Here is a 23,481-nt window from a genome sequence, read left to right as displayed (position 1 = left end):
TCATTTTAGTTGCTTCTATCAATCAGGAAAATCAAGCAGTTGTGTACAGTTAATTAACCATCACCAAATGTTATTTGTTGCCCGAGTTTCCCTTTATGTATTTTATAGTTGTTTCTTTTAAGTTATCCGTACCGACATTAACCCTTCATTCTCTCCTTTTGTGTTCCCTCTCAGTGAGTTCTGCTCCAAAGTAAAAAACTCCATCTACTGCAATATCGACCCTTCAGACTCCAACATGCTTTGGGATCCTGTGTTTATGATGGAAGCCATTGCCAACCCCTCGGCCCACAACTTCAACCACTCTATGGTGGGCAAGATCCTCAACGACAGCCCAGCCAACCGCTACAGCTTTGTCTGTAATGTGCTCATGGATGTGTGCGTGGACCACAGAGACCCTGAGAGGTGTGTTCACTTTTGTTACGATTATGTTGCATGTGTGTATGGCTCAGACTGCTTCAGTTTTCTACTCTTTGTTGGACTGCTGTTTCATATCATGTAATGTCCTTTCAGGGTAAACGATATTGGGATCCTGTGCGCAGAGCTGACAGCATATTGTCGCTCCCTGAGTGCTGAGTGGCTCGGCATCCTCAAGGCTCTCTGCTGCTCCTCTAACAATGGCAACTGTGGCTTCAATGACTTGCTGTGTAACGTAGATGTAAGATGTGGTTTCATGACTTAAACTAAACTAGGCTAGGTTAATGGGTGTCGGCCGTAGTAGCAATTATCGCACCTTTACTCTATAAATTATGGCTTTGACTTTAACCATTATTCACATGTAAACACTAGTTGAATATCAGTTGCGTTGCATTTTTTGGAATAATAATGTCAGTCAAATATGTTCCTACTTTAAGCATCTGTCTGGCTTTCATTTAATTCTAATCCCATTCTATTATTTAGAAGTTCTCCGATTGCAGAAGCTTTTCTCATCTCACACCATTACCTATAACGTTGATTTCTGTACTTGCATCCTTCAGGTTAGCGATTTGTCCTTCCATGATTCCCTGGCAACCTTCGTAGCCATTCTCATTGCTAGACAGTGCCTACTCCTAGAAGATCTGGTTCGCTGTGTGGCCATTCCTTCACTCCTCAATGCAGGTAAGGATTATTTAATCTCAAATGTCCTGCTATTGAAAAATATCTATTGTTAAATTAGTGTAAACTGGTTCCCAACCTTTTTTGTCTGATGTGCCCCTTCAGAGATACCACTCGCCATGTTTCAGATGTGTTGATTTGATTTGAATTTAATGGGATTTCATTTAACACTCTTTATTATGTAAAAGGGAGTTATAACAACTTCTTAATACAATTGAACTGCCAATATTTACTGTTCAGACTTAACTGCTAGTTTGCATACTATTTTTATGCACTCTCAAACAAATATTTCAAATATTCTTATTGAGTCAGTAGGTATTATACATACAGTATACTGTTGTGTCAATGCTCATTTCCATTTTTTTTTTTTTTTTATAAACTTAAAACAAAAAGTAAGGAAATTTGTGTTTGGTAGATTATTTCTCTGTGGTAACAATGCTTTTTGGCAATAAATCTTATACCGTTGGAAAGCCTGTTTAGTTCCCTTACAAATGGTGCCCCATTTGTAAGTGCCCCATTTGTAAGGAACTTGCATTTGTGGGATGAGAAACAGAGCTGAGTATGTGGGTTGTGCCCATGAAAAATTTGCCAAATCTTCTCTGCCAATGCCAAACATTGACTCCATTGACTGGTTTGGTGTTTGGTGGATTGGATGATTTGAAGTTTGAAGAAACCAGACATATTGGCAATTTAACAATTTATTCATTTAACAAACAGGAGCCTCAGTAGCGTGTGGAAGAACCATACACAGCCACAATAGCCTGGCACCTCCTCTTCATGCTGGTCACCAGCCTGGTCACACACTGCTGTGGGATGGCATCCCATTCTTCAACCAGCATTTGTTGCAAGTCAGCCAATGTGGTTGAATTGTGTTGGTCACTCTGGCACGAACAGCACGCCCAAGCTGATCCCACAAGTGTTCAATGGGGTTGAGGTCAGGACTGCTGGCAGGCCATTCCATCCTCTCCACTCCCACATTCTGGAGGTAGTCTCTGATAAACCCCGCCCTGTGGGGACGAGCATTGTCATCTTGGAGGATAGAGTTTGGTCCCAGACTGTGGAGATATGGGATGGCCACTGGTTGCAGAATCAGGCACCTGATTGTCAGCACCTGGGGGTACCAGAAGCTCAAAACAAGAGTCCATAGCAACAGCAAAGAACAGCTGTTTGGCATTGTCAGAGACGATTTGGCAAATTTTTCATGGGCGCAACCCACATACTGAGCTCGGTTTCTCATCCCACAAATGCATGTTCCTTACAAATGGGGCACCATTTGAAAGGAAACTAAACAGGCCTTCCAACGGTATAAGATTTATTGCCAAAAGGCATTGTTACCACAGAGAAATAATCCACCAAACACAAATTTCCTTACTTTTTGTTTTAAGTTTATTTAGAACATACGAATACAGTTGAACAAGACCAAAAATCCTCTCCCACCCCCACCCTCTGCGGTCTCGAGAAAAACAAAAACAGAAATCGCACCTTGCCTAGTGCTCATTTCCATTTATATGAAAGAATTATAAAATTATATGTGTGTACATTCACAGATATACAGCAGTTGATATAAAATATATAAGATTGTAGTTTTGAGAATGAGCAAATTTGAAAAATGGAAGATATTTCTAAATAAAATAAATACATAATTAAATTAAAGTTCACAGAGACAAAATAAATGTAAATATACTAAATTAAAAGGAGAGACATTAAATAAATCTAAGAGTAGGAACATAACTTTGATAAGGCTAGGAGCATTGCTTTCCCAACTTTATCTCCCCTCTTGGGCCGCGATCAGACAGAGAGCGTTTGCAGGTCACAAAACGCGCTGCCTTTCTTGTTGAAGAAGGTGCGATTAGACCAGTTTTTTTTTTTTTTTTCCTGCTAGGCAACCATCCAATCACCCGTCCTCAGCCAACCTTTATTTTGCTGTGAAGTTAAATGACGTTGGGCATTTTTTCTGCTCTGAGTTGAAGTTTTTGCAACTGGAGGCGTTCATCCATATATTATCTTGCAACTCGAGGCATTCATCCATATATAATCTCACAGCCATTAGGCTTTCTATTAATGAGTGAGCAGTACATTGTAGCTTGGCTTGTAGGAAGGAATACAAGGCTGTATAATGCATTCCTTCTATCAGAGAGGAGAGTTAACTCAGCGTATTTGATCGGAGTCCATGAAGCTTTGTGCATTTTGTGCACTTGCCAGAGAAGTGCTTCCCTCTCCCCACTGTTAATCTTTTTACTCCCAGCTTGAAGACAAAGCTCCATTCAGCTGTGCTGTTTGGTTGGGCTCATGTTAGAACACAACTACACATGCCAAATGCCAACAACTCTCGCTTGTGGTAAACACTTTGTTCTCACTCGTGTGTTCTTTACGTGTTGCGAAGAAAATCAACTCTAACCAATCCATATGTGTCCGAACTTCCCTTCAGCCTGCAGCGAGCAAGACTCTGAGCCAGGAGCCAGACTCACCTGCAGGATTTTGTTGCACCTTTTCAAGACGCCACAGCGCAACCCCGTCCCCCAAGATGGTGTGAAGTCAGGTAGTAAACACAGCCAGAAATCTTTTACCATTGTTTCGGCGTATTTTTGTTTCTGCCAGGTTGTGAAAATTGTGTTACTGGTGTTTGGACTTTGCAGATAAATCTTCAGTTGGTATCCGGTCGTCTTGTGATCGCCACCTTCTTGCTGCTTCTCAGAACAGCATAGTTGTTGGAGCAGTATTTGCTGTCCTCAAAGCTGTCTTCATGCTGGGTAAGAATCTTTTCATTTCAATAAGTTTAAGGTCAGAACCTGTCATACAAAAAGAATGGTTTAAAAAAACAGTCCCTCCAAAAACACGCGATTATGCGATTGCATAATTCAATGCATAATAAAGCCAAAGTCCGCATATTTTCGCGGGCGCCGCATATTTTCAAATATGCAGCATAAATTGCCGCATAAATTGCTGATTTCCGCGCAAAATATGCGGGGCTTGCATGATTTCATAATCCCCGCATTTTCGTGATGTAATTACGCGACATAAACATCATCGAAAAAAGCAGGGTGTTGGGGAATCACTTTTTTTTTCTCTTTTTCATCAAACCGCAGTTTTTGCAAGTTCCCGCAATTTCATTGCATAAAATTGCATAAATATCCCATTTTTTAAGAAAACGTGCCGCATAATCAAGTATTTTTGCCCGAAACAATCACAAAAAAACTCAGCATTTTTCTGGAAGGACTGAAAAAAATTTACAATGATCAGAACAAGGTTAGGTGTTCTGCTTCATCTTAGTCTCAGTTACCTCATGTATAGGAAACACTGAGAGATTTAACTGGTCCCTCCATGTTGTTTTAGGTGATGCTGAGCTAAGAGGCTCAGGACTGTCACACCCTGCTGGCCTCGACGACATATCTGAGGGGCGCAATGTCTCCATAGAAACGGCCAGCTTGGATGTATATGCAAAGTATGTTCTGAAGACGATCTGCCAGCAGGTGAGGATATAAGTTAAAATGAGTTGAATGACATGAAAGCAATGAAATCAACCCACACAGTCAGTGTGAAATGGGAAAAATGTCTGAAACAACTGCGCAGAGCTATGCATGGAGGCTTTCTTTTTATGTTCAGTATAATCAGCGATGTTGTCTTTCTGTCTTTTGTGGGAAGCACATAAACAAAGAAGTTTCTATTTTTGCTCACATTCACGCTCATGCTTTTCTGAGCTATTTGTTAATGCATTAAGCCAAAGATGCATAAAAAGCTTGAATGAGATCATTTTCTGCACCAGATGTCACTTATGCCACTTAGATATGAAGGCCAGAGAGAGAGCTGGCAGTAGCTCAGAGGGCCGGACATGCTCTGAGACCTCAAGCGACTTCAAACACATTTTCTGCCATTTGCAGTTCTGTTCTTGAGAAATGTCCCTTGCCTTGTTTTCATCACTACCCACCCAACTCTAGTTTAGTTTTGCATGAGTTTATGATACTGGTACTTAAGCTTAAGGATCACTGAAGTTATTGACCTCTGTCACATTTCCAACTCTGCCATATGTTCCCTCTTCCCCTGCTTCCCCTCTTGTTTTGCCTTGCAGGAATGGGTAGGAGAGCGCTGCCTGAAGTCTCTGTCTGAGGACAGCAGTGCCCTCCAGGACCCGGTTCTGGTAAACATTCAGGCCCAGCGGCTGCTCCAGCTTATTTGCTACCCACATCGCCAGCTGGACAGTGATGATGGTGACAACCCTCAGAGGCAGCGCATCAAACGCATTCTACAGGTCGAGAATACACAGACATTCACATAGTCTTATTTTTATTTTTATTTTATTTTTACTTCTGTCTCTCTGAAGATTCTTTGGATCAAATAGTATATCCCACATTAATAGGTTTTAAGAACAAGTGGGTAGGTCTTGACCTTCTTTGATCATTCTCTCAAAAATAATAACTCGTCTGTAATCTGCTATTAAGTAAGTAAAGTAGGTAAGTAAAGTTTATTTATAGAGCGCTTTTCACAGATGAAAATCACAAAGTGCTTCACAAGGTACAACCACATTGAAATACATTGGATGAGGATAAAACATTTAAAAAGTCAAAGATAAATTAAGCCCAATCAACTAAAAGCTTGTTTAAATAACAGTGTCTTGAGTTGTCTTTTAAAAGAATCAACAGAGTCAGCCACACGGAGGAGCAAGGGCAAGGCGTTCCAGAGTCTGGGGGCTACAGCCTCGAAGGACAGGTCTCCCCGTGTTTTATAGCGAGTCTTTGGGACCATTGGCCTGCTGATCGAAGGGCACGGCCTGGGGAGTATGAGCGTAACAAGTCAGCAATGTATTCTGGGGCCAGACCATTTAAAGCTCTAAAAGTTAAAACCAATATTTTAAATTCAATACGGAATTTAATAGGTAACCAATGTAGGGAGGACAAAATGGGATTGATGTGTGTCCTGCCAGATCCTGTTAAAGCCTTGCCGCAGCATTTTGAACCATTTGAAGACGATTTACAGCAGATTTGTTAAGAAAAATAAAAAGAGAGTTACAATAATCTAAACGTGAAGAGATAAAAGCATGAATAACCATCTCAAGGTCAGAGTCTGTTAAAATTGTCCTCAATTTTGCAATATTTCTTAGATAATAGAAACAATTTCTGACCAGAAGTCTTGAATGGCAGTCCAAAGACATTGAGTGATCAAACCAGACACCAAGATTTCTAATGCTCGACTGGACAGTGGAGCTCAGAGAACCAAGATGTTGGATGATTGATGAAATTTTGTTGTCAGCGGCTACAATCAGGGTTTCAGTCTTTTTCGCATTTAATTGGAGGCAATTACTAGCAAGCCACGATTTTACACAGGAAATACAGTCCAATAAATCCGTTAGTTTGTGTAACTCAGTCATTGAACAAGCAATACAACTGTAAGTTGTTCTTCTTGTCTCAGAGCTAGGTTTTGCTGCCCTCTGTTGGCTATATCAGGGGTTAAGTAATGTATCACCAGTGTCATGAACTGTGCAAGAAAAAATAAAAATGTATATGACTAACAGTATTTTTTTTTTTCTCTTTCATAGAACATGGACCAATGGACGATGAGACAGTCGTCCCTGGAGCTGCAGCTGATGATCAAACAGAGCACAAACAATGTAAGTTGCTGTTTTCGGTGCATAATTTTTTTTTTATTGTCTTTGTCAAATTGATCTCAATGTTCCTCATTTATTTTCCAATAGGAGCTCTACTCGCTCTTGGAGAACATAGCCAAGGCCACCATAGAGGTGTTTCAGAAATCAGCTGAGCTGAACAGTAACCCCTCAGGGAATGGAGCAGCGGCACAAGGTGGCTCCGCATCCAACAACAACAGCACCACCAGCAAGATGAAGCCAATATTAAGGTTTGTATCTTTCGGTCTCCTTTTTAAGGGCTTTTTCTCATACAGTTTTCTTTGCGTTGAATTTTGTAGGATACAAATATGTACATTTATTATCTCCTACATCTTTAAGGCTCAAACGATAAGCCTTTAGCCTTAAATAAACATTTGTTTTCCTTTTTTTGGTTTATGCTTAGTGATGTTAAAATCTAACATTTTTTGTTTGCACTGTGTGTTGCAGCTCATCAGAGCGGTCAGGTGTGTGGCTGGTGGCTCCGCTGATAGCCAAGCTGCCCACCTCAGTTCAGGGCCATGTACTGAAGGCAGCAGGAGAGGAGCTGGAGAAAGGACAGCACCTGGGCTCTTCCTCACGCAAGGAAAGGGACAGGCAGAAACAGAAAAGGTAAGTGGCGTGTTTCTTCGAAAATGGAATAAATTAGATTTAATCTAGTAGTTCTACAAAGTGAAAATCCTTTTGCTAGCATCTGAAAAACTGTACGGCAGAATGGGCATTTTCATTTTCTGCCACTCTTACGGTCTATGGAAACCATAGCCATCGGAACAAGATTTCTTCTTTTATTCAATTTAAATTCTTCCCTCCTCAGCATGTCTCTGCTGAGCCAGCAGCCATTCTTGTCTTTGGTGCTGACCTGCTTGAAGGGGCAGGATGAACAGAGGGAAGGCCTTCTCACCTCCCTCTACAGCCAAGTGCAGCAAATTGTTACCAACTGGAGAGAAGACCAGTACCAGGATGACTGCAAGGCAAAGCAAATGATGCATGAGGCTCTAAAACTTCGACTGAATCTTGTAAGAACTTCTTGATCACCACAACCAGCTTTACAGCACAGCATCCCTGGCTATATACATTTATAAAGTTAAAAATGACCCTTGTGGGTACAGGTTGTGGCTTTTAGTTCTTGTTTTTTTATCACCAAGACCCAGCAGAATGTTGTGAATATTGTCTAAGTCTTATAATTAACTTTCTGAACTGAGGCCCGTTTCTGTTCTAACAGTATTTTTTACTTTTCCTAACAAGGTGGGTGGCATGTTTGACACGGTGCAGCGCAGCACCCAGCAGACCACTGAGTGGGCGGTACTACTTCTTGACATCATCAGCAGCGGCACAGTGGACATGCAGTCCAATAAGTGAGTGTTGACGAAATAGGAAACCCCATTCCACACAGTATTCCTCTAATTGGACACTTACCGTTATTATTTCTGAGCTGAAATGAAAATGATCTGTCACTTAATCTGCCTAGCAACTATGTTTGCTTCTTTCCAACAGTGAGCTTTTCACAACAGTGTTGGACATGTTAAGTGTCCTGATTAACGGCACACTGGCTGCTGACATGTCCAGTATCTCTCAGGGCAGCATGGAGGAGAATAAGAGAGCCTATATGAACCTGGTCAAGAAGCTCAGGGTAAGAACAGCACACCTTTCTCACCCATAGCCAGGGTGTCTGAAGATGTGCTCCTACTTTTAAGATGCAGTATTTTCCCTGTATTCATATTGAAGTTGTCAACTTGGTTTTGTTGGTTTTAAGTCCTAGGGCCATTAGCTTTTTATTCTTTCTTTTTTTAAGTAAGAAAGGGGCACCTAAAAAAGCCTGTGCTTGGGCTAAAAATGTGACCGACCACGACAGTATCAGGGTAACAAAATAAAGCGATAGCACTGTCACCTAGTGTGCAAAAGAATTTTACACTTAAATAAAGAAATAGTCATGGTTTATTTTAACTAAATCTGCCTTGATTAGCTGATTACTTTGCACGCAAGCAAAGATTTTCAATAATATGCTCTAATAATGTAGAATTGAGGCAAAAACTTCTCTGGGTCCTTGTAAAGAGTGGCTTTTCGTTAACCTTTCATAATCACCGTGTACCCATTTGATTTCCATAGAAAGAGCTCGGGGATCGGCAATCAGAAAGTTTGGAAAAGGTTCGACAGCTTCTGCCGCTGCCCAAGCAAACCCGCGATGTCATAACCTGTGAACCGCAGGGCTCACTAATAGACACAAAGGGTAACAAGATTGCTGGATTTGAGAAGGAGGTATGTCGTTTTCTAACCCGCTGATATAACTTGACATTAAGTTGCACACATTTCTTTATCACAGAGTCAAACTGGGGTGTTATTCGTCTAGTAGAAGTATACTCAAACTGGATCTTCAAAATCGGATACATAAAATAAAGAAGTTTACACAGTACCATAATATAAAGTAATTGAGTGGGAGAAAAATAATGCAGCTTGTAAAGAGACGTTATTAAGCTACAGCAAAACCGTAACTTCTCTTTCTCTCGTTCAAGGGTAGACAAACCATATGCAATAAACCATCGCCAGTATTATAGGTTGTTTGCAGTTAGGATTTTTTTTCTTCTCATTAACAAACAGGAAAAACATTATCTACACATGCTGATCTTGAGTTAAAAAAATAGTTCTGTGTCTCTTTGCCATCAGGGCCTTCAAGTATCAACCAAACAGAAGATTTCTCCCTGGGATGTCTTTGAGGGTCTCAAACACTCCGCCCCTCTGTCTTGGGGCTGGTTCGGTACAGTGCGCGTAGACCGCAAGGTCACCAAATTCGAGGAGCAGCAGCGTTTTCTGCTCTACCACACCCACCTGAAGCCCAAACCTCGCAGCTATTATCTGGAGCCGCTCCCCCTGCCCCCTGAAGAGGAGGAGCCCCTGACACCCGTCTCCCAGGAACCAGAGAAGAAGATGATGGAGGCAGTGAAGCCAGAGAAGAGTGTGCCCGCTGTGCCCTCTGAATCAAACAAGAAGAAAACCAAACAGAAGAAGAAAGCTCCGACGGCCAAGACAGAGGTCAGTTATTTCTATAATTTATGATTTTAGAAAAATACAAGTTCACTGACAAGCATTCTTTATATGTTTGTTTCCTGGACATGAATCCGATTTTTAAAAGTTATAAATGTCCCCTTCTTCTCACTAGGACTATGTGAACCGTACACCCGGCGGTGTGACCTATGGGGCTAATATGCCACCTGAGCTGATGCAGAACCACCCATATGGCAGGCTACCGTACAGCCAGCAGACCATGAGCATGTACACACAGAACCAGCCTCTACCTCCAGGTCAGTTCATGGCATATTCTCTCATCGTCATCGTCTTCGTCAGTATCAGCACTCATCAACAGCTTTGCTATGGTTGGAACAACAAAATACCATCTGGGATTCTGGTTAGGCCTGTAACAATTGCTACATAATTGTCAATTTTTATTTATTTTTTTACATAATCGCGGTTTCTTTGTATAATCACTATTAATTGCTAACATTAGCTAAGGTCTTAAAACGTATGGTAATTGTTGATTTTGTTTAGATATGCCATATTGTAATTATATAAGTGATTATTGGTCGGACTATATATTTGTATTAATATTTCAATTGTTCGTTGTTGGCACTTGACCCTATACACGTTCATGGCAACAAACATGACAAGTGGGGATAAAAAAAAAAAGAGTGTGATAATAAAGAGGAGTGGTTTAATTTATAGGCTGTGTATTTGTGTTACTACATTATGTGGGTCACATAACGGTGATATATAACAAAAGATTTATCCTGGAATTCATTCAAAACTTTAATTTGTTTTAAAAAAAAATAAGAAATGAATAGATATTTTAAAATTTGCCTGAAAGAGACCATTATAGCAAAATTTGGAATTGTTACAGCTCTAATTGTGGCTTACATCCTTTCTCTTTCCACAGGAGGTCCGGGTTTAGAACCTCCATACAGACCTGCCCGCAACCCACAGATGAACAAAATGATGCCCACCCGGCCCAACTACCCAGGCATGATGCCCGGTATGCAGGGAAGCATGCCTGGCATGATGGGAATGGACAAGCAATACCCAATGGGTTATAAGCCCCAGCCTACCATGCCACAGGGCCAGATACTGCGGCAGCAGCTACAGGTCAGACTGGTGAGTCAGTCTGCACTGACAGGTCAAGCTACCCCTTTTAGCCAGGTAGAGTTGACCAAAAGCAGTAGTTAGTAAAATGAAGCAGAATTAGGATAGTTGGTTATCTGTTTGATTGCTGATGCTAATGAATGAAGAATGATATGGTTGTTTTAAATTGAACAGTTAATACCAATAAAATCGGTACTAAGAATCTTCTTTTACTCCTGGTAGAGGACTTTGAATCTTTGCTATTTGCTGACCTGTTGTTTCTCTTTTCAGAATCAGAGCATGATGGGGCAGCAGATTAGACAAATAACACCTAACCAACCATATACTTCAATGCAGGCATCTCAGGTATGTCTATTTTTGTTGCTTAGCTTTTGTTTTTCTAAGAAATGCATTTGTCACCTGACATCTTTTATTTATACACACTAATTCTGAAGAATTTTTAAAAAGCTAACTGAATTCCGTTCTCCATGGCACCATTTATTTTTTTTGATAATTTTCTGAATGTTCGCCATCCACACAGAAATACCTTAACTTTATATGTTCACACATGTGCACTTACCTGAGGCCTGTACTTGGCGTTAACAAGGTAACAACCCAGGGTTTTGTGTATCACGATGGTGGATCACTTGTTACCGGGTTCAATCGCCGGGGTACTAGAGATCAACCGGTGTAAAAGCACTGCCTACTGACCAATCAATACTCGTCACCGTTCTTAGGAGAGAGAGAGAGAGAGAGAGAGAGAGGTTGAAACATTTAGAGACCGACAACCCTGTTAACATTCCCTGATGGGTATTTTTATGAAATATATAGATTTGAATGGGAGGGAATTACATATCTGCTATTTGTCGGCTTCTTGAGCCGTGTGTTGCCAATGCGCACATCGGTTTGAATTATGTTTTTATATATTTATTTGCTATCACGATCGCTTGCCACTGCCAGGGTTGAAACTAAAATAATAGGCTACAGCAACGACAATTTATGGAAACCACAAGTGTAATTATGGTCAGATCTTGTGCCTGACTGATGGGGAGTGCTATTGATAAGCGTTATTTAAGATAAGCGGATATTTTTTTGCCAGCTTTCCTTCCTGTTTTAGGAAGCAGCGACTGTATTGCTTTTTGCCTGTAAAACCGTGTCTGTGTTCTTCATATTTATGTAGAATTATAGTTTGCTCTTCTTATGTAAAATATGTGGCTCTGGTAGATTTTGATTGGTTGATTTGATTAGAGAGTTTGCGATTGGTCATGTTGTGCAAATGTGAACAGGCGCGTAGCTGGATTGGGAAACCCTGGGTTGATTGAACTAGTTTTTAACCACCGTCCTGACACAGCTTATGCGGGACCGCAGTTGTTAGGTTAGGTGAGGCCGGGTAAGTGAAATAAATCCAGGGCATGTTGATCTTGATTCGTAGTACAGGCCTCCTGGCTTGTTTGGGTTTACTACATAAATAATCCTGACACTATCAATTCATCAAGAATAGTCTCCTTCTCTGTCTTGGTTTTAATGATAACATTGTCTCTGTTGGTTTAGAACATATCTCAGGGCTATACCACATACGGATCACACATGGGGATGCAGCAGCATCCGTCCCAAGGTGGTGGTATAGTTCCCTCCTCCTACGGGAACCAAAACTTCCAGGGCACCCATCCTGGAGCCAACCCGGTTGTGGTAGATCCTCTTAGGCAAATGCAGCAAAGGCCCAGTGGTTATGTTCACCAGCAGGCTCCAGGCTACGCACACAATATGCAGAACACACAGAGGTCAGTATTGTGTAGCAAGGAAGGCTGCTGCTTTGTTAGCTGCTCAGTAGCATTTAAAAGTCCAATTGCAGAAAGATCGACATTATCATAACGGTTACTGTGTTTTGTTTACGTTACAAAGTTTTTGTCATTGATTTCATGTTAACTATAAAAAAAAAAATTAAAAAAAATTGCTAACCATACGTCTTCTTCCCATCCTGTAAACCTCAGGTTTGCCCACCAGCCTCTCCAGCAGAATCCCATCATGCATGGTCTCAGTCACATGGGAGGCCAGGGTGTCCATCCAGGCTTGAGGCCCAACCAGATGCTGGCAGAACAGCAGCAGCAACAGGCAGCACAGCAGCAGCAGTACCTCCGACAACAAGCACTCAGAGTATGTTACTCGACCATCATTAGTTTATCCAGGTCTATGTTTTGGCTGAGTTTATTTAATTTTTTTAGGGCATTTTCGGCCTTTATTTTGACAGGACAGCTGAAGACATTAAGGGGGAGAGAAAGGGGGGAATGACATGCAGCAAAGGGCCGCAGAACTGCTGCTGCATCGAGGAGTAAACCTCTATATATGGGCGCCCGCTCTACCAACTGAGCTATCCGGGCACCCAAGTTAATTTAATTTTATGAGTAATTTGCAAAGTGGAATAGGGGGCTGTTTGTGTGCACGTTTTTAAATTGTGTAAAACTGAAGCTACCCAGTGTTTTCCAATAGAAAAAAACATTCATTTAACAGTGCTTTACCAAAGGTACAAAACAAAAGTCTGTGCCTCAAACGCATTATTTCTTTCCAGGCCCAACAAGTTCAACAGCAACAACAGCAACAACAGCAACAACAACAACAACAGCAACAACAACAACAACAACAGCAGCAGCAACAGCAGCAGCAGCAGCAGCAGCAGCAGCAACAACAGCAGCAGCAGGTCCAGCCCCAGCAGGTTCCTCCTCAACAGCAAGTTCCACAGCAACAACAGCAACAGCAGCAGCAGCAGGTGTCAGCGGTGCCACCACCAGGCCAGCAACAGAATCAGGGCCTGGGCATGCAGCCACTGCCCCCCCAGCAACCCATGGTAGGTCCAGTCTAGGTGACAGGGGGCCTAGGGCTGGGTATCATTACCGGGACTTTGATACTGGTTTCTAAGCGATACTTTTTTCAACTACCAATTTCATAAAACAAAAAGAAATTACAACGTTACACATTACAGCACAAATCTTATTTATTTTTAAGCTTCTACCACGTAAGCCCCATCTCTGTGCCTAACGTAGAGTTTTTCCTGCCTGCCTCTTCGATGTGTAACGCTAAAACACAAACATTATTAGATCTTGGTAGAAGCATGCTGCATGCTTATTGGCTCACTGACTGTAATTTGAGTTTCCTCCTTAGGAATTGAAATCGGGTATTGAATGACGAGGTATTTTTTAATGCACAATACTTTTTTTAGGTCAGTGCCTAAAAAGTATTGTATTCGGTACCGGATTTCTATCTGCCAGTGTTATTATAGAAATACTAATGTAATCTAGGGAGCCACCAGTTGCCATTTATTTCAGTACTTAAAAATCGACTTGCAGAGATTTAAAAGTTGAACAACAAATGCCTTTAGTTACAGTCATTGACTGTATTGGGATCATTTTAAGCTCCCTGTTAGTGCATTCAAGACATTCTGACAGAAATAAAACAGCTACTTTAAAAAAAATAAAAATAAAATAATAAAAGTCATCATATATAGCTTGTAAATGAAGATTGTATTGGTAGCTAACTCTTGAAATTGCAGACATCGTTGCCATTATAGGTTTGGTGAAAACTAAATTCTCATAGCGTGCTAAAATAAATGAACTTCATTGGCCGCCTAAAATGTCAGGAATAAATCTAAAAACTTGGTATGCATTTTTTAAAATGATTGGTAGTAATTTTAAGTATATAAAACTAGTAGGTAATGGGATAAAACATCAGAAATTCGTATAATAACGATGTGTGTATCTCTATTTTAGTTTCCACGACAGGGAATGCAGCAGACTCAACAGCAGCAGCAGACTGCAGCTCTGGTCAGACAGCTGCAACAGCAACTTTCAAGTGAGTCAGAAACTTTCCCCATTTATGTGTTGTCATTGTTTCCATCTCTGTGTAATGGTGAACAACAAATTTCATGTTTATAATGAAACTTTCCTCCTCTTTTCAGATACACAACCAGGACAGAGCACCAATTCATATTACTGATCGTGCTTGTTTATATATAGTGTTTGAAGAATAGGCCCTCATTATGTGGGGAGGCCCAGCTCTGTAGATTGGCTGATGAATGTGTCCAGTCCCATGTAGGCTGTTAGAAGGGGAGACTGTTCAAGGCACAAAAGGACCACCAAACAATGAACCAGTGAGGCAACGATCACAAAATAGCTTGACTTCAGTTATGTAATTATGGATTATCAAATGAGGGATACTGCTCTGAAGTAAACAGGTAATAATGGAAACGTCTATGTAAAAAAAGTACAAGAAATTATAAGAATAATGCAATTTTTTTATTTTATTTCAATTTGTACAATTTTTTCAGTTTCGTGTATTTCTCATTAAAAAATCATGTCAGTTTTTATGTCTTGTACTTGTGTTGGTTGCCTGTATACTGTATTTAAAAACTGTCAATGAAATCTTTCATGAGCAAGTGATAGCGCAAATCCTTTGATCCCCAAACTGCTGCTGTCATGCAAAAGAAATCCCTAACATCAGTTTCAAGTGGCATGGTCAAAGTCTCCTAATGCTAAGTTATAGTTGCTTGTGTTTTGAGTAACTTTTACATCTTTTGAGATGTGATTGACATTTTTCCTCCGACTTATTACTGTAGTGATAAAACAACTTTTTCACTTGTACTTTCAGTCTGTCGTAATTTAGCATGGCATTACTGACTGTCTGTAACCTTACTACAATAGGTGTTATTCAATGCAGGCATTTTGACTTGACTTTATAAGAAAAAGCACAGGTGTTACAAATAACATTAATGACGCCCTGACAGTTTACAGCAAAACTAACAGTGAAAAAGATGTCAATGAAACACAGTACAGGAAACAAAAAACTTCATTTCAAATGTTCTGCCTTTTTTGTTTTTTTAGGTTTTTGTTTATCTATATTCTGACTTTCCAAGCGACTAAAAAGCACTCCAGAGTCCGATCCTAGCGCTCTCCCTTCAAAGGGACAGTCCATTCCTTGATACCTTGGCAGGAAATTCACATCCACCCAGCTCCTCTCGCCTGGTTGCACCCCGAGTCTTGACAGCAGCTTGTTAGAAATCTCTGGCACTATTGGCTGGAGGAGTGTGCCATAAATCCTCAGGCATTCAAGGGAGACATGTATGATTGTGTCTAGCCAGTGCTGGTCTTTACTGTCCCTCCTATCCAGCTTCCAAGGGGCATGGCGCTGAACAAACCCGTTGGTCTGCCTCACACAGGCACTGATGGCCTCCAGAGCTTTGTATACATGCATGCTTTCATAGTGCTGCTCGACCACAGCAGGGAGATTTTTCACAGCATCCAACATGTTGTAGTCTTCAACCACAGCCCTGCCTCCATGTTGACTTGGGAAGGACTGAGGGCAGAAAGAGGGGTAGACCTGAGCTGGGTTAAGAGCTGGAGCGGTGCAGCGATTCAGCAGACCACCCAGAGAGTCAGCAAGCTCTGCATTGAGCAGCTTGATAACTTTGTTGTCTGTGTAATCGCAGTCTGAGTCTGGGACACCCTGACGCAGAAGAAAGTACCTCATACCATCCGTTGTGAACATCTGTGAGCGTACAAGAGGATCCACCACATTACCCAAACTTTTAGACATCTTCTTTCCTCCTACTGTCCAGTGAGAGTGCACATATATCGTCTGTGGCAGCGGCAGTCCAGCTCCTAGAAGAAAAGCTGGCCAGTAGATGGCGTGAAATTTTAAGATGTCCTTTCCTACAATGTGGTGGGCTACGTTCCACCATTGGCTGCATTTATCTGGATAGCCAGCTACTGTAAGGTAGTTCACCAGAGCATCTAGCCACACATAGATGGTTTGTTCAGCATCACCCGGGACTGGGATGCCCCACTGAAGGCGGCTTCTCTGGCGGGAGACTGACAGGTCAGGAAGGTCCTCCTGCAGCCACTGGATGACAGCCTGGTAGAAACGCTCAGGCTGTATGGCCCGGGGATTTCCTCTGAGCCAGTCAAGCAGCTGAGACCGAAATGCAGACAGACGGAACATGTAGTTCTCCTCTTTCATCCACTCCACCTGCAAAATAGTGGAGATTTGATTGCACTTATGTTGACGAAGTAAAACTGCACAAGCTGTGTAGGTGTGATGCTTCAAGGAATAGCTTCACATTTTGGAAAGAACGCTTACTTTCTTGGCAAGAGTTACTGTAGGTGAGATGATCAAAACCATTTTAATTAGTGAGCTTTAGAGGTGCTGGTCAGCAGATTTTTAAGCTTTGGCCAGAGCCAGGCTAGTTTATAGTACTTTCATAAAGTTTAGGAACTTGAGAGACGGATTAAAAACAATACTGCTCAAAATCATGGCATCAGAGTCAGATATCCTGAGTTTTAGTCCCTAAAAACAAAATAACACTACATTCTACGTGTGCCATAATGCAACTCAATGACACCTTTTTGTTAGACCCTTTCTGCCATGTAAACAACCATGTCTTTCCAACCCCATGCCACCACTCTGTTATAAATGATTAATCTTAAAATGATATAACCCTTACAAGACCTAAATGGGTAAAATCAGTGGAGTGAAGTTTGCACTCATCCGTCTGGACTAAATCACACTTTTCTCCAATTTTGATTGAATTACCTTGTGGCCACTCTCCAGGGATACTTTGATCTCCTTCCCTGATGAGTCCCAAGCATCGCCCACCTGCGACGCTGTTAGGAAGCTTTCATCTTGGGTGGAGTACCAGCCTTCATAACTCCCCTTGTAGATGAGCCCTTTGTTGCAGAGGACTGACCAGAAATGCTTTACAGCCTGACAGTGTGCCTGCTCAGTGGTTCTTATGTAGTCTGTATATGATATGTTGCAGCTGTTGAAGAGATGTTTGAATCTCTCAGATACATCAGTGCAGAAAGTCAGGGGATCTTTTCCTGCAGCTTCAGCAGCTTGTTGGATTTTCAAGCCATGTTCATCTGTGCCTGAAATGCAAAATAATAGGGTGTATTATAATAATTATTATCCATATTTACCAGACCCCAAGATGATGTCTTCAAATTGTCCAACCAACAGTCCAAAACCCAAAGATATTGAATGATATAAGACATATATAAACATAAAAAATGTCATATTTGAGAATCTGGAACCAGCAACTACTGTCATCACTTTTATTAGGAATGCCATATTTACATACATGATATGTATGTGCACAGATGTCTAGTGTAACCTTTAATGACTACAATGTAAAGGAGGAAAAACCTCAGTTCCTAGACTGTGGAAACCACTTGCAACCAATAACCAGAACATGCATACAGTTTTTATAGTTTTTATCGTAACTTTCCTTAACTGAATATGAAGTCCAATGGCATGCTCTGACAGGTGTTTTTAAATGGGCATTAAGTGTATCCACCTTGTAAAGATTACTAAGGACAATAATAATAATAATGTTGTCCGTATATGAAGTAAAGAGGGAATTTTGTGCCATACAATTCACTGGTTGTTATGACAATTCAGGTTCCTCTGACTTAAAATGTGTTGTTTATCGTTTTGTGGGATTGCAACTAAACTTTGTATATTTTGGTTAGGATTTACCTGTTGCAAACTTTGAGTTGAAGCCCTGAAGTAGCTTGTACCTGTGTAAGCAGTCAGCAATCACAGCTGAATACAAGTGTCCTAAATGAGGAGAAGCATTGACATAGAAGATGGGAGTGGTAATGTAGTAACTCCTGTCTTCTTTGCAGAAATAGGTGCTCGTGTTTCTCAACACAGCAATCCTCTGATGACTCGACACAGCTGAAATTGGAGAGAGAAATGAGCTTTGTTGCAGTCTGTGAACAGCCTTACAGCTTCTGGTGACAAACCGAAAAGGGGTCCTCATCCTTGGATAGCAGGCGATGCCCACAAGAAGACAACTAAACGATATTAGTCCAGGGAGTGCAGTAATGCTTTGGTAAGTGCTGTCAATGAGCTAGCTAAAATATTAAGTTTCCGCACACAGACAAATAAAAGCGGAGAAACGCAGTTACTATCGCAAAATAATGGAAGAGCTTAGGGTGATCCTTTTAAATGTTATCCATTAAATTGGCAAGAACCATTGAATTGAAAGATTAATTCCTTCATCCAGCAGCACGTGTTTTTGTCGCTTGTCAAGGTTAGCTCTTCTTCCGGTTTCTATAAACTTGTCCAATCAAAATGCTGCATATAGTGCAACGAACACCAACCACCAAGCAGATGGCGAGGGCGTTCTTTGCAACGTCCTGCCGAAGGTATCGGTTATATTTACCTTTTTCAGATTTTAAATCTATCTTGACTTCTCTGACAAGGCAAGCAGCAGATTGTTTACAGGAGAAGCCAGATACTGTCAATGGGAAAAGCCCGTGGCTGTAGGGAAGCCTCTTTTTTTTTCTAATAACTTTATTGGAATAGTAGAAGAATTGGAGAACAGGGGAGTGACATATAAACATAGACGGTTTAGAAAATATTTGATATAACTTTTGTTGGGAAAGAAGAAACTTCCCAATCTCCAAGGTTATTAGACATGATCTGAAGTATATAAAATACTAGATGGTAGGGCTATAAAAAGGGCTAAGGGAAAAAAAAGCCTCTCCCAATTTCCGGGGTGACGGCCAACCACCATAGACAGTATGCCAACCACATACATTCCACATCCACGCGGCCAACCAATCAGCTGCTACACTTTCCTGACGTCAGATTACGACGTTGACGTGACAACTGATGTAAAACCTTTTACAAACTGTAAGTTTAAGCGTCAGTAAAAGTGTTTTCTACTTAACTAAATCATAATTAAGTTAGGGAAGTCGTAAGATATCAATGTCTTGTTATCTCTAGCCGTTTAAAAAGCTAATTTCAACATCGTCTCAGTAGAGAGAGAGAGAGAGTCCGCCTATCATGTGATGTTAAACATGGGGTGTAACAACTAATGAAAAGTTCAGATCTTTAGCTAGCCAAGTACACACAGAAATGTAGCTAATTTTGTGTTCTCCTTTATTTCAGATGGAAGTTAACCGTTTGGACTTCTACATCGGTCTGTCTCTGGCTGTGAGCTCCAGTGCTTTTATCGGTTCAAGTTTCATCTTAAAGAAGAAAGGCTTGCTGCGATTGGCCAGCAAGGGTTCAATGCGAGCAGGTACTGTAAGCTTTATCAAAATTAAAACTTAGAAGCAAACTTAACAGGTCAGTGGTGGAAGAAATACACAAATCCAAGAAGTTATCGTTAGTTAACTAATTTGTATGCAGTATGGAAGTGCCATGTTCAGATGTGAAAGTACTCATTATGCAGCAGAACTGCCCTTGTCACTATCTGCAACGGACAATTATTTTAGTTATCGATTAATCTGTTCATTATCTTCTTGATGAATGGATTAATTGTTTATATCCAACAAATCACATTACAAAAAAGCAAGCGTCAGATCATCACTTTTGAGAAGCTGGAGCTAGATCATTTTTTTAAATTAATTTTCTGTCAGTTGATTAATTGACTAATTGTTGCAGCTCTATCTTTATGTAATGATGCATTACCATGTAAGTAACAGTTTACTGTTGTAGCTTCAGCTAATTTTCACTACTTTATATATTGTTAGATAGTTTAGTCTACAACAATACATCACGTTTTGTAAGATGGTTATATGTTTGCATGTAAAATGTGTATCTGCAAAGTAACTATACTGTAGATACTGCCTGTCAGATTACAAATACAGTATTTTCTTCTGAAATTTAGCGAGTATATACTGTATAAAGTAGCATAACATGAAAATACTCAAGTAAAGTACAAGTATTTGAACACTGTGCTTGAGTTAATGTACATTCCACCACTGTAAAAGATACAGGGCACTTTAAAGATATCACTGGGAAAGAAGGTATGTCTTGATTGACACATGGATTTTAGATGATCTGGCAGGAGATGTAAGTATCACAAGGTCTCTGTAAACCTGACATTTAAGGCCAATAACTCTATACAGGACTTTTTTTTTTTTTTTAGGATTAAGGAAAGGTTGGTAAGAAGTGTGTTCCTGGTGAAAGAAGCTACTGACCCTCCAATTTAAAATTTTATGGAATGTATGGAATTATTTTCAAGTGAGAAATCTGTAACTGTTACTACAGCATCTGCTTCAGCTTTGTATTCTGCATCTCACAGGTCAAGGGGGACATGCTTACTTGAAGGAATGGCTGTGGTGGGCAGGACTGATTTCAAGTAAGTGAAGGATTTACAGACTTAGTTCTGTAAAATGGGTGACATGGTTAGCTGTTTTTTTGTTACTTGGTGACACTCCTTAACAGCCATGTGCAGAAACATTGTGGTCTTTGTTTTTTTTTGTGGGTTTGGTATTTTTGATGGTGATGTGGCAGTTGATGCAGCACCCACACCATATTTTTGAAGTGCACATTCCTCCATAGAGCACATTTGCAAATGTGGGTTGGAAGTGAATAATCTATTAACCTTTGACCAGCTGCACCAGCTATGAATTTGTACACACTGATTGTCATGTTTATATTCTAGTGGGAACTGGAGAGGCTGCCAACTTCGCTGCATATGCATTTGCACCGGCCACACTGGTGACTCCTCTTGGAGCATTGAGTGTACTTGTAAGGTATTTGCCTTTTTTTCATTCAGAGTTTCATTTTGCAGTTATTCCATTATGTCACTGATGTTATCAAGACTTATCAGACATTGGCGTAGTATGATACAGATAATTCTAGCCCTCCAGAAACTTAACGTCTGGTGATATTCTATATTCTTTCTTATTGTCAATAAATCCCATGAAAAGACCAAAACCAACAATAAATTGATCCCACATAAACTATGCTCTGTATCGCCAAAGCCTGATATAACTTATTCATCTGTGTTGTAGACCTCCTATTCAAAACACTGAATTGAGCCCCATTGTTGCACTGAGGGACATGTTCGCTCATTACCAGAAACATGGGCGCTGGTAGTTTATTTTAAATAAATCCCATGTACACAATCCTGGTGACACATATTTAATGACAATAACAAATATAGGATATCACCTGACTTATCCTTTTTAATATGTAGTACTGTAGCAACATTTGTGTTTACTCTGTATCTGCATCATTTGTTTTTCCTTCCAGTGCCGTGCTTTCCTCTTACTTTCTGAATGAGAGGCTGAACGTGCATGGAAAGATTGGTTGTTTGCTGTGCATCTTGGGCTCCACGGTGATGGTGATCCATGCCCCGCAAGAAGAGGAGGTTGCCTCCCTCAGTGCCATGGCTGAGAAACTCCGAGACCCAGGTAGAACCAACCCTTCATCAGTGTGATCTCATTAACCATGCTGTGAAAATTTAATCCCAGATAAGGGTTGGACAGATTATTTTCAGGGTACTAACTCATTCTTAAATGCTCCCACTAGGTTTCATTGTGTTTGCTGTGTGCGTTGTTGGAAGCAGCCTGGTTCTTATCTTTGCTGTGGCTCCACGTTTTGGACAGAAGAATGTGCTGGTCTACATCCTGATCTGCTCTGTGATTGGCTCCCTGTCTGTGTCTTGTGTCAAGGGCCTGGGCATTGGCATTAAGGAGCTGTTTGCTGGGACAGCAGTGCTGAAGGAACCCCTGTTCTGGTCCTTGGTCATATGCCTGATAATCTGCATCAGCGTTCAAATCAATTACCTGAACAAAGCCCTCGACATCTTCAACACCTCCATAGTCACTCCCATCTACTACGTCTTCTTCACCACATCGGTCATGGCCTGCTCAGCCATTCTCTTCAAGGAATGGTTGCGGATGAATGCGGATGGAATAGTGGGAACAATTAGTGGGTTCCTCACCATCATCTTAGGGATCTTCCTCCTCCATGCTTTCAAGGACATTACATTTAGCTGTGATTCCCTCCCACTCTACCTGAGGAAGGGTTCTCAGGGCCTTGAATGGGGGCAACAGCCTTATGTGGCTCTTCCCAACCACGAAATGCAAGCACAGGATGAGCTTAAACTGCCCAGAGAAGTAAACTCAAAGGGGGGCTGGGCTACACACCAGATAGCTCCTTAGGAGGACCAATAGCCTTGTCACTAAGGAGAAAATTTGCTAATTGCAATTCTGAAGCTTTACTGCACATCACAGCCTTACAATGTGTGTACAGTTAGTTTAATAAATCTGACTTTTGAGTCTTACACAATGCAGCACTGGATGAACAAAGTTGCCTAAAGTAAGCATAATGTTAATTTAATATTACATTTACATTTTTAGTTGTAACATTATAGTACATCGACCTCTTTAGTTAAAAAAAATCAGAAGTATAATTTATCATTGTGAATGTTTGTTGCACTGCTGTTTACATTTTTTTTTTTTTTTTTTTTTAACAGTAGGCCTATATTAAGTTACAAAAATGAATTGGTGTAATATTAGCCTGCATGACAGATTATGCCTTGTTACTGGAAACAATAACCTTATTTGTAGGTTTGCACTTTTAACTCCAGCATATATTGTACAAATGTATGATTTGTGACCAGTGTGAAAGCAAAAAAAAAAAAAATTGCCTGAATGCATTTCAATCAAGTTTGAGTAATAACTCCGTAATATCATATATAAGACATATCGCATATATACAAACTGCACCAAAGATTGTTTTTTCCCTGTGTGGAATAATTCCCAAAATGTGCCAAGCTGTAACATACCTGATGTAACTAACGTTTTTGTGTGTTTGATGATTAAAACAAAACTACAATGTGACTTGACTACACTTTTCCAAAAGAGACAGAA

The 23,481-nt window shown here is 40.7% G+C and overlaps 3 protein-coding genes across 4 annotated transcripts in view; 2 read left to right on the top strand and 1 right to left on the bottom strand.

Annotated features, from left to right (window-relative positions):
* The window catches only part of med12 (mediator complex subunit 12), a 30,308-nt gene extending 15,138 nt beyond the window's left edge, over positions 1-15,170 (top strand). The window contains exons 20-42 of the mRNA XM_039813379.1: positions 175-402; positions 511-655; positions 975-1,095; positions 3,521-3,631; positions 3,729-3,842; positions 4,426-4,562; positions 5,159-5,338; positions 6,623-6,694; positions 6,779-6,939; positions 7,157-7,318; positions 7,521-7,722; positions 7,952-8,061; positions 8,201-8,336; positions 8,813-8,962; positions 9,368-9,733; positions 9,861-10,002; positions 10,632-10,846; positions 11,105-11,179; positions 12,365-12,594; positions 12,805-12,967; positions 13,380-13,655; positions 14,575-14,656; positions 14,763-15,170. Coding sequence (XP_039669313.1) covers positions 175-402; positions 511-655; positions 975-1,095; positions 3,521-3,631; positions 3,729-3,842; positions 4,426-4,562; positions 5,159-5,338; positions 6,623-6,694; positions 6,779-6,939; positions 7,157-7,318; positions 7,521-7,722; positions 7,952-8,061; positions 8,201-8,336; positions 8,813-8,962; positions 9,368-9,733; positions 9,861-10,002; positions 10,632-10,846; positions 11,105-11,179; positions 12,365-12,594; positions 12,805-12,967; positions 13,380-13,655; positions 14,575-14,656; positions 14,763-14,800 — 3,616 coding nt within the window. The 3' untranslated portion in view covers positions 14,801-15,170. The remainder of the gene's footprint in view (positions 1-174; positions 403-510; positions 656-974; positions 1,096-3,520; positions 3,632-3,728; positions 3,843-4,425; positions 4,563-5,158; positions 5,339-6,622; positions 6,695-6,778; positions 6,940-7,156; positions 7,319-7,520; positions 7,723-7,951; positions 8,062-8,200; positions 8,337-8,812; positions 8,963-9,367; positions 9,734-9,860; positions 10,003-10,631; positions 10,847-11,104; positions 11,180-12,364; positions 12,595-12,804; positions 12,968-13,379; positions 13,656-14,574; positions 14,657-14,762) is intronic.
* A 340-nt stretch (positions 15,171-15,510) lies between these two features.
* mars2 (methionyl-tRNA synthetase 2, mitochondrial) lies at positions 15,511-18,647 on the bottom strand. The gene is made up of 3 exons (XM_039813372.1): positions 18,338-18,647; positions 17,393-17,727; positions 15,511-16,828 (listed from the first exon to the last, which is right to left on the bottom strand). The coding sequence occupies exons 1-3, from the start codon at positions 18,621-18,623 to the stop codon at positions 15,650-15,652; spliced, it is 1,800 nt and encodes a 599-aa protein (XP_039669306.1). The 5' UTR covers positions 18,624-18,647; the 3' UTR covers positions 15,511-15,649.
* Positions 18,579-23,451, top strand: zgc:101583 (uncharacterized protein LOC494104 homolog). 2 transcript variants are annotated; one of them, XM_039813375.1, is made up of 6 exons: positions 18,579-18,695; positions 19,760-19,892; positions 20,901-20,957; positions 21,264-21,354; positions 21,857-22,017; positions 22,136-23,451. In XM_039813375.1, the coding sequence occupies exons 2-6, from the start codon at positions 19,760-19,762 to the stop codon at positions 22,768-22,770; spliced, it is 1,077 nt and encodes a 358-aa protein (XP_039669309.1). In that variant the 5' UTR covers positions 18,579-18,695; the 3' UTR covers positions 22,771-23,451. The 2 variants fall into 2 exon arrangements, with proteins under 2 accessions (XP_039669309.1, XP_039669308.1); XM_039813374.1 differs by lacking the exon at positions 18,579-18,695 and adding an exon at positions 19,380-19,501.
* Positions 23,452-23,481: the final 30 nt, after the last annotated feature.

The sequence above is a fragment of the Perca fluviatilis genome, chromosome 10 (assembly GCF_010015445.1).
Source record: "Perca fluviatilis chromosome 10, GENO_Pfluv_1.0, whole genome shotgun sequence".
NCBI lineage: Eukaryota > Metazoa > Chordata > Actinopteri > Perciformes > Percidae > Perca > Perca fluviatilis.
This window is presented reverse-complemented; position numbering and strand designations above follow the sequence as displayed.

What these genes read in the sequence shown, in the direction of transcription:
- mars2 (XM_039813372.1), bottom strand. Translation starts at nt 18,623, where the DNA reads ATGAGGACCCCTTTTCGGTTTGTCACCAGAAGCTGTAAGGCTGTTCAC. An exon ending in CAACTCAAAGTTTGCAACAG is followed by an intron (nt 17,728 to 18,337) that starts GTAAATCCTAAC and finishes TTTGCATTTCAG; the next exon opens with GCACAGATGAACATGGCTTG. An exon ending in CCCTGGAGAGTGGCCACAAG is followed by an intron (nt 16,829 to 17,392) that starts GTAATTCAATCA and finishes ACTATTTTGCAG; the next exon opens with GTGGAGTGGATGAAAGAGGA.
- zgc:101583 (XM_039813375.1), top strand. Translation starts at nt 19,760, where the DNA reads ATGGAAGTTAACCGTTTGGACTTCTACATCGGTCTGTCTCTGGCTGTG. An exon ending in GTGGGCAGGACTGATTTCAA is followed by an intron (nt 20,958 to 21,263) that starts GTAAGTGAAGGA and finishes TTTATATTCTAG; the next exon opens with TGGGAACTGGAGAGGCTGCC. An exon ending in GCATTGAGTGTACTTGTAAG is followed by an intron (nt 21,355 to 21,856) that starts GTATTTGCCTTT and finishes TTTTCCTTCCAG; the next exon opens with TGCCGTGCTTTCCTCTTACT.